The sequence below is a fragment of the Ceratotherium simum genome, chromosome 34, assembly GCF_057802395.1.
Source record: "Ceratotherium simum simum isolate JZ-2026a chromosome 34, ASM5780239v1, whole genome shotgun sequence".
NCBI classification, from domain to species: Eukaryota; Metazoa; Chordata; class Mammalia; order Perissodactyla; family Rhinocerotidae; genus Ceratotherium; species Ceratotherium simum.
In genome coordinates this window covers 9,341,961-9,356,082 of record NC_141933.1, presented here as the reverse complement: position 1 = coordinate 9,356,082, position 14,122 = coordinate 9,341,961, and the positions used below count along the sequence as shown (strand labels likewise).

The following is a 14,122-nucleotide window of genomic DNA, read 5'->3' as shown; positions in this document are numbered from 1 at the left end:
GCTCTGTGCCCCTTCCCACATACCTTGCCCTATGCATCTGGGAAGGGGGTTCAGTTTTGTAGGACTGAACCCGGAACCTGTGGAATCTGACACTATCTCCTGGTAGATAGCGTCAGAACTGAGTTGAATTGTAGGACACCCAGCTGGTGTCTGAGAACTGCTTTGTGGTGTGGGAACGCACACACACACACACACACACACTGGAATTCAGTATTAGAATTGGAGGCTGCCATAACAGCATACCACAGAGTAGGTGACTTAAGCAATAGACATTTATTTCTCACAGTTCTGGAAGCTGAGAAGTCCAAGATCAAGGTGCCGGCAGATTCATTTCCAGTGAAGATCCTCTTCCTAGCTTGCAGATGGCTGCCTTCTCACATGGAGGAAAAAGAGAGCTCTGGTCTCTCCCCTTCTTCTTATAAGGACACGAATCCCATCATGGGGGCCCCATCCCCATGATTTTGTCTAAACCTAATTACCTCCCAAAGGCCCCACCTCCAAATCCCATCACACTGAGGGTTAGGGCTTCACATGAATTTGGGGGGGACACAAACATTCAGTTCATAACAGAGCCCAACTTTGTCTTTAATAAAATTCACACTAAGCTGCATTTCCCCAAATAAAATCTTCCCGTGCTTTTATTTAGCTCCATTAAAATAATCCTAAATGATTACAAAACAGAGGGAAATCAATAAACCAAATTCCACGCCTGCTGGCTAAGCCAGAATTCTTCATAAAACTGGTTGCTGTCAGGGCAATTCCTTGGTCTTACTGCTTTTCTCGCTTGCTTCTGGACCTCAGCATCCCGAAGAGGACTGCAGCACCCAGGCCCAGTCCTAGGACACCTGCTGTGACACCCACTGTCGTGAACAAATCAGTGACCTGCAGGAGAAGAGAGGAGGGGTCACACTCAACATCAGCTGTCTGACCGTGGATACGTGCACCAAGAACCTTCATCTCAGGAAGGACCCATCTGGCCCTTGGCCTCTTCAACAGAACCACAGAGGGAACAAATATTGGCACAGAAGGTGGATCCTAAGAGGGCAGGTCACCCAGGAAAGAGGGGAGGAGGTGCCTGGCAGGGAAAGAAAGAGAGGAAGAAGGAGCTGTAGGTGTGAGGTAGGGACTCAAACTTGTTGTGATTAGTTGGCTCAGATCATGGCGAGCAGAGAGAGCCCATTCCTCAGTATCAAAGTTGGGGAAATCATCCCTTTGAACTCTCACTACCCAGGGCTTAAGGGTAGGGAGTGCACCAGGATTGTTCTTGGAGTCCCAGGTGCTCATCCACCTCCAGGCAGAGGAGGCACTCACGGTTTATCTGCTGAACAAATGTGTTGACTATGAGTAGCACTGAGGTTATGCTTTTACCAAATAAGATGGCTTTGCTTGTGTCAGAGTAGGAAAAGGGCTCTGACAAAGGAAGTGGATACTCTGAAAAAAACACATCATGTGGTAGAGACGTGAGGATGATCCCTGAGGGTCGGTGTACTTGGCACAGCTGGTATGAACCTGTGGGCCCACCCTGACCACATCACTGTGTCAACAAGACCAGTGTAGACCACGAGAATGGCTGCTTTCCAGCTGTCAGTGCTGGGGTGGGAACTTTACAAGCACTGTATTCTTATTAACCTGCCCAACAATCCTATTTATAACCCTATTATATTCCCACTTTACAGAGGAGAAGACCGAAGATGGACAGCATAAAGAACTCACACAAAACCACACAGCTGCCAAGTGACAGGGTCCAGAGCTGCCTGACATCCCAGCAGGAACACTCAAGCCCTTCACAGCCAGGGGAAAAAATATTCCAAACAGTGACCAAAGAGCAGATTTCTGTGGCATATTGCTGAATTTGAGCTATGTGAGCAGCTGGGGAAAAGAAAAACACTGTCTGTTTCATTCAAAGACACTCAGAAACTATTCCAACTGTCAAAGATAAACACGGACATTAGTTAAAGTGGTGAAAACAGATTTTGTTCAGCAACTACTGACAGCTGGGAAAAGAGCTGAGATCCATTGCGATTTGCACAGAGGGGACTGGGCGTTTTAAGGGAGAATGAGGGAGTGGGGAGAGCGGGGGTTCAGCAGAGTCAGAAAAGTGAGAAATTGCAGAGTTGGTCAGTGTAAATGCCATTAGCCAGTTGTGTCTGCTAGTTGACAAGTGAGGAAGTTAGGATTCTACCCCCCTACAGAGACAGGGAGACAGGCTGGTCCTTCCTGATGAGTACATTCAAAGGAATGGCTTCCAGGTCCTGGAGAGAGACACTCCGAGTTGTAGGAGATACATATACATCTCACAGGGGCAGAGGAAGGGTTCATGACTGTAAGCCCCTTTTTAGTAAAGGCTCTAAGAAAGGGAGGTCAGGGGCCCTATCGTCAGATGTTGGCTGGAATGAACAGTAAATTCTCCTGGCAGCGTTGGGCTTTTTCAGGCAGGCGTTTAAGGGGAGCTAAAGTCATCCTAGGGACATGGCCTCCTGTTACTGGAAGCCCAGCTCGAGTTTGGTGGTCTCCTAGTGCACAAGTTTGGATGGAGCATTCTGTGCCGAGAGTTCCGCCGTTCTCAAAACCCCAGTTTCTTACAGAGACAGACAGAGAAGAGTCTTTCTAGAGAGACAGAGTCAGAAGAGAAGGAAAGAATGGAAATTAACAAAAATTTTTAAAAAGCTTAACTAAATTGGAGTTGAGAAGGCCTGTAGGGGATGCTCTCATGCCCTGTCACTCATCATCAATTACACCAAACAGGAAGAGACAAACAGGAAATAAAAGCACGTTGCTAGCAAAGGATGACTTCTCTCCCCACCGGGCGACAGCCAGCCAATGAGAAATGCTGCAGCTCAGCCGATGAGAAACACCACAGCTCAGCCAATGAGAAATGCTGCAGCTCAGCCGATGAGAAACACCACAGCTCAGCCAATGAGAAATGCCACAGCTCAGCCAAGGAGAAACACCACAGCTCTGCCAATGAGAAATGCTGCAGCTCAGCCAATGAGAAATGTCACAGCCCAGCCAATGAGAAACACCACAGCTCAGCCAATGAGAAATGCCACAGCTCAGCCAATGTGAAGCTGTTGTCACCCTGAACTGTTACTTTCCCCCAGTAGACTTTCCTTTAGAACAGCCCCTCCCTACTCCCACTTTTTCTCTATAAACGCAGCTCCCTCTTTTCTTTGCCAGGTTTGCCTATGGTTTGCCATAGCATGCACATCCCGAATTGTAATTCTTTCAGCTATTCCCAAGTAAACTCATTTTGAGATAAAATAACAGGCAAATTTGCTTTATAAGTTGACAAAGGAGTGAGAAGGAGAAAGGCAAGTTAATGAGTCACCTGCAGTGGAAGGAGTTCAGAAAGAGAGGCGGCAGCAGATGAAGAAACCTGCCACCCCTGAGTCCCTCCTACTCTCTTGACTTCTAACCCCTCAGAAACACGGCGGAGGGTCAACCACTCTTGAAAAGTTGGGGTCTCCCAGATTGATCCTTGAGGCCTCAGCACCGCCTTTGGACATGCTTTTAGATGCAGGATAAGACAACACACTCCCACCCCCCAGCCTGCCACCCCTCCTGACCAGAGGCAGGTCTACTCTCCTCAGCTAAAAGGAGGGTGACCCCATCAGTAGGGTCATTGTCTGGCACCACAGAGCAGTTCCCACTGGGCCCCAGTGCCAAGAACAGTGCTTCAGTTAATAGCCTGGGTCCTCACTTCCAGCAGGTGTGGGAACACCTCACCCACCTCGCCTACGTCAGAGCCCTTCTCCTGCCTTACAAAAGCTTAACCTTCACCCACCCTGAGTATACAGTGCACAGACTAAGGTGTAAACATTCCTGGATGCCAATAGAAAGGATTCAGGAATACACTGCTCCCAGACAGACAGGACTTCAGGAACAAATACGTAACCACAAACCCACCTCCGGGGAGGCTCCCTCTTCTCTATACTGTTTTAGATTCGAATTCTGGAAAGAGATGGTTGTCATAAAAATGTGCTTTAACATGTCTGTCTGAGTTGAAAAAGTTTCACCTTTTTTACTAAAAGAAATTGAGTCTGATTTGGCTGATTGGTTTGACAATAATGCCTGGCTCACCGATTTAAATTACATACAGACATTTTTCATTAATTGAATGAGCTAAATGTGCAACTCCAAGGGTGAAAAGAAAATATGCACTTAGAGCATGTATGCAGTGTACAACGTATCAAAAATTCTGTGCTTTGCAACTTTTTTGCATTTATGATTTTTCAAATGTTTGATGTCACCTAAAAATGTATGCAGGGGTACGTGGTTTTTCAAATTATTTTAGACCAGGAATCGGCAAACTATGGCATATGGGTCAAATTTAGCCTGTCACTTGTTTTTCTTTTTTTTTTTTTTGTGAGGAAGATCAGCCCTGAGCTAACATCCATGCCAATCCTCCTCTTTTTGCTGAGGAAGACCAGCCCTGAGCTAACATCTATTACCAATCCTCCTCCTTTTTTTTCCATTTTTCTCCCCAAAGCCCCAGTAGATAGTTGTATGTCATAGCTGCACATCCTGCTAGTTGCTGTATGTGGGACGCGGCCTCAGCACGGCCAGACGAGCGATGCGTCAGTGCGCGCCCGGGATCCGAACCCGGGCCGCCAGCATCGGAGTGCGTGCACCCAACCGCCAAGCCACGGGGCCGGCCCCCCGTCACTTGTTTTTGTAAAAACACTTTTACTGGAACACAGCCTTGCCCATTCAATTACATATTGTCTGAGGCTGCTTTTGTGCTACAAAGCTACAACGGTAGAGTAGAGCGGTGAGACCACGGGCCACAGAGCCTCAAATACTTACCGTCTGGCCCTTCACAGAAACAGTCTGCCTGACGTGACTGGGCTTTTGCTTCTCCTGGCTCACACTGTTCCCTCTGCCTATACTTCTCTTTGCCCCTATTCCCTGATAATCTCCAGCTTATTTTCCGGTTTCAGATTACTCAAAAGAATTAAGTCAGACTGAGCTCAGGTGTCACCTCTTCTGTGAAGCCTTCCTTGATCAGGGCCTTTGGAGCAGAACACACCTGGGTTCAAATCCCACCTCTGCACAATGGCTGTCATGTAGAAAAGAGACTCAATACCTAATTATTGAATGAGTTTGGACAAGCTACTTAGCGCTGTGAGCCTCAGTTTCCCCATCTGTAACGTGGGATAATAACACCTGCCTCTGGGGCTGTGGTAAGGGTCCATCTCAGGGCTGGGTGGCCAGGGAGGGCTCGGCAACTAGGATGACCATCATGGCTGTGACTCACGCCCCCGGCCATCGCCCCCTCACCGCACTGGTCTGCAGTGCCGACTCGCTGGTCTCCCCACCCTTGTCCCCACCCCAACCGTGACGTCCTCAAGGGCAGGGATTCTGTCTCTGCTGTTTTGTCTTCTTCATGCCTCTGTCCCCAGCCCAGCCCAGCCCACACGGATGCCCAGCCACTGTCAGCTGAGGGAACGGTCTGGTTCCTGGGGTCCGGACACAGGCTGAGGGCGCACCTGGTCACTGCAGGCGACTCCGTAGCGCAGCTTGTTCACAAAGTGCTCACAGTTCTCGCTGGTCAGCGAATACGGCCACTCCTGCCCCACAAGCATCTCTGCCTGCTGGACAATTTTGTTGGGAGGCAGCGGCTGGTATTTGCCATCGTGTTTGTTATTGACCTGGTACCTGTCCCTCCCGGCCACATCACACAGCAGTTCCTTCTTCACTATGGCCTTGTCAGTCAGGGTGGACATGATGCTGGAGGCAGCAGCTCCCACGATTTCCTCTGTGGATTCAAACAGAGAAAACAGGGAGTTCAACCTTGGGCAGGCCCCCCGCAGGCAGCCCCACTGCCCTTGGCATCGTCAATAAGGATGAGCTACGGAAGGGCCTGGCCATCCTCCCTGGCCTCAAGAACAGGTCAGACTCAAGCATGGGTGACTTTGGAGAAGTCACCAGAAGTCCCTGGGCTCTGGTGTCCTCATTTCTAAAAGGAAGGACATCAGTTCTTCTGAAGGACCATGTGAGTTCAGATGTCCCTGAGAGTCCCGTCAAGGCTGAGTGGAGCAGAGCAAAGAGAGGAGGCAGAAGACACCCAGGTCCTTGTCCCAGCTTCCCGTCACTAGCTTGTGGCCTAGACACCGTCACTCGGCCTCCGTGAGCCAGAGCCGTGGGGGCCCCGCAGGCTGGGGTAGCCCTGCCTCACTCGCTGTACCGGCCTCAGGCAAGTCCCTTCTCTTCTCACCTGCTTTTACCATTTACAAATTGAAGCCGGGTGGGTCAACACTCTCCTAGCTCTAAATTCTCCAATTCGCCTCTAAAGGAGACCCTGGCCTCCGCTTCACCCAGGCTTTCTGGGAAGCTGGAATGACACGACAAAATGGTGGCCTCTGGAACCCTCTGGAAGGGGCTATGGACCTGCTGGAAGCAGCCTGGCTCACAGAAAGCCTGTTGGTGTAAGTCAGTCTCTGAACAGCCAATTCATCTAACGACCAGCTTCTAAATTCACTTTTATGTGTGTGTGTTTACACTTTAGTTCACTGGTTTTTATTTTCTTTCCAAAGGGGCATTTTAAAAAATGTCTCTGCCCAGCTCATTCCAGCTGCAGGAGCCGGAATGGGGGCGGAGAGACCCTCTGCCGAGGAAAAACCGGAAGTGGCAGCACCCGGCTTAGCCTGGGCTGCAGACCTCAAAGAGAAGGGGAGGATGGAGGAAACAAGATTAACATAGGCATAAAAATATGTCACCAAGAATTTATTCCTTTTCGTGAGAAAAACAGTCTCCTCCATCTCTGCCCCTCAGGAGCCCCCTACCCCGAGTCTCTTCTTCTCCACTTCTAATTTTCCCTTTTCTGCCCCTTAGTTTTCCCATCTCTTTTCCTGCCCCTCCCATCTCTCTTCCCTATCTCCACCCCTCAGTCTGCCCCCAGCCCCATCTTCCCCCTCTTCCTCTCCCTCCCTGTGCCTGCCCTCAGCCTCCCTTTCTCTGAGATAGGTTTCTTTTTTTTTTAATTTTTTGTTTATTGCAGTAACATTGGTTTATAACATTGTATAAATTTCAGGTGTACATCATTATACTTCTATTTCTGCATAGATTACATCATGTTCACCACCCAAATACTAATTACATGAGATGGGTTTCTTGATTTCGCCAGTAGAGGGCGCCCTCTCTTAATTGCTGTGAGGTACTTGGACAACAGTTTGGCAATTTCTTAAGTCAATATTCACTTACCACACGACCCCACAATCCCACTCCTAGATGTTTACCCAAAAGAAATGAAAATCTATGTTCACATAGACAAAACACTTGTATGGAAATGTTTACAGTGGCTCTAATAATTATGTAAAAAATCAAAAACCACCCAAATGTCCTTCAGCTGGTGAATGGATAAACACAGGGTGGTAAATCCATACAATGGGATACACTCAACAACAAAAAAGAACAAAGAACTGTCACACGCTACAGTATAAATGAACCTCAGGTGCATTATGCTAAGTGAAAGAAACTAGACACAAAAGGCAACATTCTGTATGATTCCATTCATACAACATTCCGGAAAAGGCAAAACTATAGGGATGGAAATAAGATCATAGGTTGCCAGGAGCTGGGGGTGTGAGACCTAGGGGTGCAGGGGTTGACAATGAAGGGGCATGGGGGAACTTTCAGGGGGATGAGGGAACTCTTCTTTATCTGTATTGTGGTGATCATATGCATTTGTCAAAACTCATAGAACTGTATAAGAAAAAGGGTAAATTTTACTATTTGTAGATTATTCCTTAATAAGCTGTTGGGGGAGGTCATCAAGAAGACGTCACCGCCAGTTGACCCTTGAGCTGGACCTGGGCAAGTGGAGGCTCCTCACTCCCTCCCCTGTCTTTGGAATGTGCATTCTGCTCGGCTGGCCGCTCTCAGAAGCTGCTCCAAAGATACAGCCTTGAGATAGAAACGTGGTGATAAGACTGTCTAGACTGGGTACGTGACGGAGCCCAGTCAAAGCCTCTACGTAAACTTTTAAGATTGGCGATTAGGTGCAGAGATTTACTCATTTTGCAGCCATCCAAGACAAGCCTCAGGAGTAAGTTCCCTTCCTTATTAAACTGCCACCTACCAATTTGGAGTGGGCTGCCTTTTTCTGTGGTCTCTCCCTGCCCTCCTTATATGGAGGCCGGTTTCGGATCACATCCAGGAAGCTCCTGAGCAGGTTGCATAGCAACATAAGCCAATTTTTTTAAAATTGAATTTGAATATATATACGTATGTATGTATATGCATATATGCAAACATATGTATACACACACCTGCCGTACAGCTGCTTTTAATGGTTGTATAGCATGTATAGCATGTATCTATTTTATTTGGCCAGTTTCCTGCTGTTCAGTGGTTTCCAATGTTTTGGCGTTTTCTTTCATGCTACAATGCTCCAGAAGGAAAGGGAGGTGGGTTCAGCAACTGGCCAAGCCCTGCACCAGTCTCTCGTGCACTCCTTCGTTTCATCCCTCCACAGCCCGGGAGGTAGATTCTTATCCCTGCTCTCCGGAGGGTGCAGCTGAACTTAGCAGAAGTGAAACCACATGTGCATGTCATACAGTCGGTAGGCGGAAGACCCAGGATTCCAAACTGGTTCTGTCTAGTTGGGAGGCCCATGCCCCTTCCATTACACTGTGCAGCCAGGTGTAAATTATTTGAAGGAAATAGCTGTTTTCTTACTTTTGTTTGTCCTTCCAGAACAACAAATACGTAGGAGTTTGGACCCATGAAGGGTTGCTTTTCAACCCAACGCTTCCCAAGTGGGTTGGCTGGAACTAAACCCCACTCTCTAATGGGATAAAGGTCAACAGTCTCTCCACGAACTTACTGCTTAGGAAGAATAGCAATTTATACACCTGGCGGGGAAGTGCATCATTCATCCACCAAATGGTTATTGAGTGCCTACTATGCCAGGCACTGAAGTGAGAACAAGCATATAATTGTGTCACTGTTCACACTCTCCACCTCAACCCTTGTGTTTACGCAGAGAACCCATCCTTACCTGAGAGACCCAGGTGGACCACATAGCCATTTCCCACATAGACGGCCCAGTGCTCATAGCCAAAGCGAGAAATCTCAATCAGGTCTCCAAGCCTTGGTCTCGGTTTGGCCTCCGAAAGAAAAACCAGAGACAGGCAGAGGTGAGTCCTTGCAGGGAACATTCTAGAACCTGACCTGCAAAGAGCCGCAGCCCAGCCTGCAGACTCCCTCTGTTCATCACCTGCAGGACACAGGGAGGAGCGAGCCCTCCTCGCACAGGTGGGAAGCCCCTCCTTTACTGGGGCTACAGGGCTGGGAATGAGCTCTTCAGGGGACGAAGAAGAGATGGAGAGGGTGTCCATGAGGGATGGTGTGGGTGGGTGTGTAGCACAGGAGTCCACGTGATGCAGTGGTGTGCACAAGCTGGGTGTGAGTGCATGTTATGCATGGCGCATGTTTGTATCAGCGAGTATGTGATTCCCAGGAGCATTAAAATGCCCCATAAAGGGCGACCCACCTTCTACAAGGGCCTGAGTGATTCCTGTGAGTTACAGAGTTCCAACCCACAAAGCCCAACGTGCCAGACATGGTGCTCAACACTCGACCCACGTTCTGCATCACTCCTTTGAATAAGAACAACATTACCCTACTTGACAGGAGAGAAGACTGAGTCTCATGACGGTTAGGTAACTTGTCAAAGATCCTTACCCAAGGAGTAGAAGAGCAAGATGGAAACCAAGTCTGAATGTTTCCTACATTATGCCCTTAACAATCCCAGAATGTCCCAGCCAAGCCTGCGGCAGCTAAAGTCTGGGCTCCAGGCCAAGACACAGGCTGAGGATGGAGATGGTGGAGGGGCTGTGCCCTCTGGTGTTTGCGTGAGCAGGAGGTTTGTTGCCCTGGTCACGTTCAGAATGCAAGATACGCCCTTGCCAAGGGAGTTCTATTTCAGGAATGCTCTGAGGCCAGCCAGCACCCACCCTCCCCTGACCCAGCTGAGCAGGGCCACACGGGGCTGGACCACCCTGACGGGGGATTGAGCTGCTGCTGGGAGCGGAGAATGCCAGCCGACTAGAAGTCTGGTGGGGAGACATGGCTGAGATTAAAGCCTTTGACTACAGGAGCCAAGAGTCAACTTGACCAAAAATGGGACAATCTGAGCATCAAAAAGAATAATAACTGCACATAGATTGAAACACATCAAATATATTAAAATCTGTGTGTTCATAATGATATTTTAAAAATTCATTAGTCACCTTGGAGCTTGCAAAAGAATCACCATATTACTCCAAAAACTCGTAAATAAAGGCAAACATTCAAGCATTTCCTAAATGAACTGTACTCAGGGAACCAAATTAAAAACTACAGCAAAACGCAAAACCACAGAAGGACACTTATAAGGTAACTATATCTATGTATGCAAATCGTAGAAAAGTCTGGAAGGACACACACCAAGCTGTACAGAGGAAGAACTATCTACAGTGGGGAGGATGGTAGAAGCAGACTTCAGCCTTAAGGCTAATAGTTTCGATTTGGGTTTTTTTTTTTTAACAAGGAAAAAGTATTCACATATTTATTTTGGAATTTAAAAAATTAGTTAAAAAAAAAAAAACAAAGGCTTTGGAGTCAGACCCGCTTAGGTTCGAATGTCCTCTCTGCCTCTTGGGTAATAAGTTGGGGGTAATTATTCCTACTTCACAGGTTGTTGAGAAGATGAAATAAAAGCCTTTTGCATGGTGTCAGGATGCAGAGGGCACTCAGGAATGTGGCTTCTGTTGAGCCAGGAGGAAGAAGGAATAAAGAGGTGGAGGGAAAAGGATGCTGGTGCTGTTGGGAGATGAGGGTGGACGAGAATGCCTTTCCGACAGCCCCCCACCACCGCCCCACACCGCTGTGAGCCATTTTCCTGCCCTTCCCCCCCAGCTCATTCCACCCACTGAAGACAGTGTGACTGAGGAGAGGGGCCTGGGCAGTGGGGCAGGGGTGCCCTCCCTGAGTCCACCGTTCCTGCCCCCTCAGGACGGCACAGAGCAGCTCACCCCCTTCCCCACCTCCCATCCCCAGGTAGCCAGACCCTCAAGGCCTCAGCGTGTACCTGTGCTCCCCTGTGCCAGAGCTGCAGACCAACAAGGAAACCCCCCATATCACCACTAACAGAGTTACTGTTTTTAAAATAAAAGCTCACAGGAACTCACCGAAGCCATCCTTCCGTCAAGATTCTGTCTGTGTGTTGCTCCTTGTATGTCCAGCCTTTTATTCCCTTTAAGTTTCGTTTTCCCTCTGTCCCTGCCCAGGCATACGAATATTTAAAACATGAATCATCATTATGCAATTAAATCATCATTTAACTGCAATTAAATAGATAAAATGAAAGTTTCCATAAAAACTGCTCTATCTTAAAGCAGGGCCAGGGTACACGTCCAGCAGACAAGTAGGCCTGGAAATCAGTGAGAGGGAAGAGAAATCAGAGTCTGAGATGTAGATGCAGAAGACGTGGTGATGGCTGAGGTCAGGGGCATGGTCAAAAATCAAGTCTCAGGGCAGAGGGGAGAGGAGGAGAGCGGAACGAGCAAAGTCGGGGGGGTGCGGGGACGAGGCCGGAAGGGGAGAGGAAGGACGAAGTGAAGAGATTCGAAAAGAAGAGAGGAGCTCCAAGGAGACCCGAAAACTGGGACTGATAGTGACCAGAACATACAAACACTTCCACCAACCTCAAAGCCGATGAACTGGACAAAGCATGTCATCAGAGACACATTCCCCGACACAGGAAACAGGGAACCTGCTCTGCGGGAAGTATGGCGAGAGACCACTCCCCTTTCTCCCTCTCTCCCACAGTTGAGAAACACGCGTTCTAGATCAAATGGAAACCCAAGATTCACTACTGCCTCGGTGTAGAGGGGCTGCTTTTTTAGGCACCAGCGTGCTACCCCGCCCAAAGCCCTAAATAAGTATCTGACATCTATCTATGGGCTGTAACATCCTGGATGAACTGGACAGGTAGGGGTGCGTGGGGGTGGGGAGGGCGCTTAGCATCCTCACTATGGGGCATGCGGGTGGGGAAGTGAGGACCAGTAACTTACATTCTTCAGGCTCTTAGCAAAAAAAGAGCTTTATTGTCAGGATACAAGTGGACCGAAACTGAGACCGGACAACTATTGAGGATTTAAAGCATCTCTGTAGACTAGCCACGCTCACAGCAAAGCGGTCTTGCCATCATGGAGACTCAGCCTGTCTCAGCATCTCCACTCCATTCTCCTCTCGTCTCAGTGGGACAAACCGGGCAGTACTCCCCCTCCTTGATTCTGCAGGGAGATATGGGGCTGGCTTAGCTAACGACCTCCTCCCCGTTGGCCAGAGCCCTTTGGGCTGGCCCCCACTTGATGCTGGCCTTGAGTCAGGTGATCTCATTTGGTCCAGACAGCACCATCCCCTTGAGACAACATCACAGCCCTGTTTCCCTGAGCAGGAAGACTTGGCTGGGCGCTATCAGTGGAAGAGACCTAGGGCCGGGCTGGCACAGTGACTCACCAAGCTGTGCAGGGTGGAGACAGAAGAAACGTCACGGTCCCCATTCTAGGGCTTGTAGCTTTTCGCCTAATCCAATCTGTTCAGGGTGTCAAAAATCTGGCCCAAGAGCCACATGAAAGGGGAGTCAAAGCAAAGGCTGGTGGGCTGGAGATTCTGCTGTCCCACTGCTTACTGTCATGCAGCTGCTGCCCAGAGTGCTCCCAACTGGGCAGAGTGGGCAGGGACAAGCCACAAAAGCTAGGACCACAGCCAGAATAGATATCTTTGGTCTTATGTGTGTGTACATATGTATATATACATTTTTTTTAATTGTATAAAAGGCCATAAAGGGAAAAATCAGCCTCTGTATTCCCCACCCCCAGCCCCAGCCACCCAGTACCCCTCCTTAGAGGCAAACTTACCAGTTTCTTGGTATCCTTCCAGAAATATCTTAGACTACATATACTTTTTAATGAGCTTTATTAAATCTTATATCTATATAGAAGAATACTCATAAGTGTAAGATGTAAGAAATAACAATGAAATACCCATACAGCAACAACCTAGTTGAAGAAATAGAAAATAACCAATATCTTAAATAAGCCCCATGATACAAAAGAATCTGTACACAAATGTTCGAAGCAGTATTATTTATGATTATCCAAAGGTGGACACAGCCCAATCATCCATCAGCTTATGAATGGATAAACAAAATGGAGTATGATGATATAATGGAATATTATGTGGCCATAAAAAGGAAGGAAGTACAGATCCATTCCACAATATGGAGGAACCTTGAAAGCATGCTAGTGAAAGAAACTGGTCACAAAAGCCACATATTATTAGACTCTATTTATATGTAACGTCCAGAATGGGCAAATATATAGAGACAGAAAAGTAAATTGGTGATTGCTTAGGGCTGAGGGGGTTGGGGAGGCTGGGGGATGGTAGCTAAGGGGTATGGAGTTTCTTCTTAAGGTGATGAAATGTTCTAAAATTTATTGTGGTGATGGTTTCACAACTCTGTGAATATACTAAAACTGAATTGTACACTTTAAATGGGTGGACTGTATGGTATGTGAATTATTTCTAAACAAAGCTGTCATAAAAAAATTTAGCCCCGTGTTCCTCTCCCTCCTAGTACAGTTGTAGCCACTTTCCTGAATGTTGTGTCCACTATTGTCTTGCTTTTTGAAAATACTTTACACATATAAACATATCCCTTAACAATATATATTAGGTTGCATTTTCTGAATTTGGTAAAAACAGAATCAAACATCGTGCATTCTACACCTTGAGTGTTTTTGCTCAAGATTAGGTTCCATGTTGATGGACTGTAGCCACTATTCATTCATGTTCACGGTGTTCCTATTGTAGAATGCAGCACAGTTTAATTATCCTGTGTCCTGTCAGTGGACATTGGGGGTGCTCCCAGCATGTTGCTGTTACTGACAAAACTGCCATGAGCATCCTCACACAAACCTCCTGGTGCACTTGGAGGCTCTTCTTTAAGCAGAGGCTTTCACTCCTTTTTGACCAAGACCCGCAATGAGAAATACATTTTATAATGCGTCAAGATATATAGAGAGTTGAAGTATGTAATTAAAAGTCTTACCAAAAAATTTACCAAAAAACT

At 47.7% G+C, this 14,122-nt stretch overlaps 1 protein-coding gene across 2 annotated transcripts; it reads right to left on the bottom strand.

Annotated features, from left to right (window-relative positions):
* Nucleotides 1-261: 261 nt before the first annotated feature.
* Nucleotides 262-11,246, bottom strand: LOC101401866 (phospholipase A and acyltransferase 2). Of its 2 annotated transcripts, XM_087422750.1 has the most exons (5): nt 11,175-11,246; nt 9,002-9,110; nt 5,490-5,758; nt 773-882; nt 262-370 (listed from the first exon to the last, which is right to left on the bottom strand). In XM_087422750.1, the coding sequence occupies exons 1-5, from the start codon at nt 11,181-11,183 to the stop codon at nt 352-354; spliced, it is 516 nt and encodes a 171-aa protein (XP_087278876.1). In that variant the 5' UTR covers nt 11,184-11,246; the 3' UTR covers nt 262-351. The 2 variants fall into 2 exon arrangements, with proteins under 2 accessions (XP_087278876.1, XP_004437867.3); XM_004437810.3 differs by lacking the exon at nt 262-370 and having other exon boundaries at nt 411-882; nt 11,175-11,245.
* Between the last annotated feature and the right edge of the window lie 2,876 nt (nt 11,247-14,122).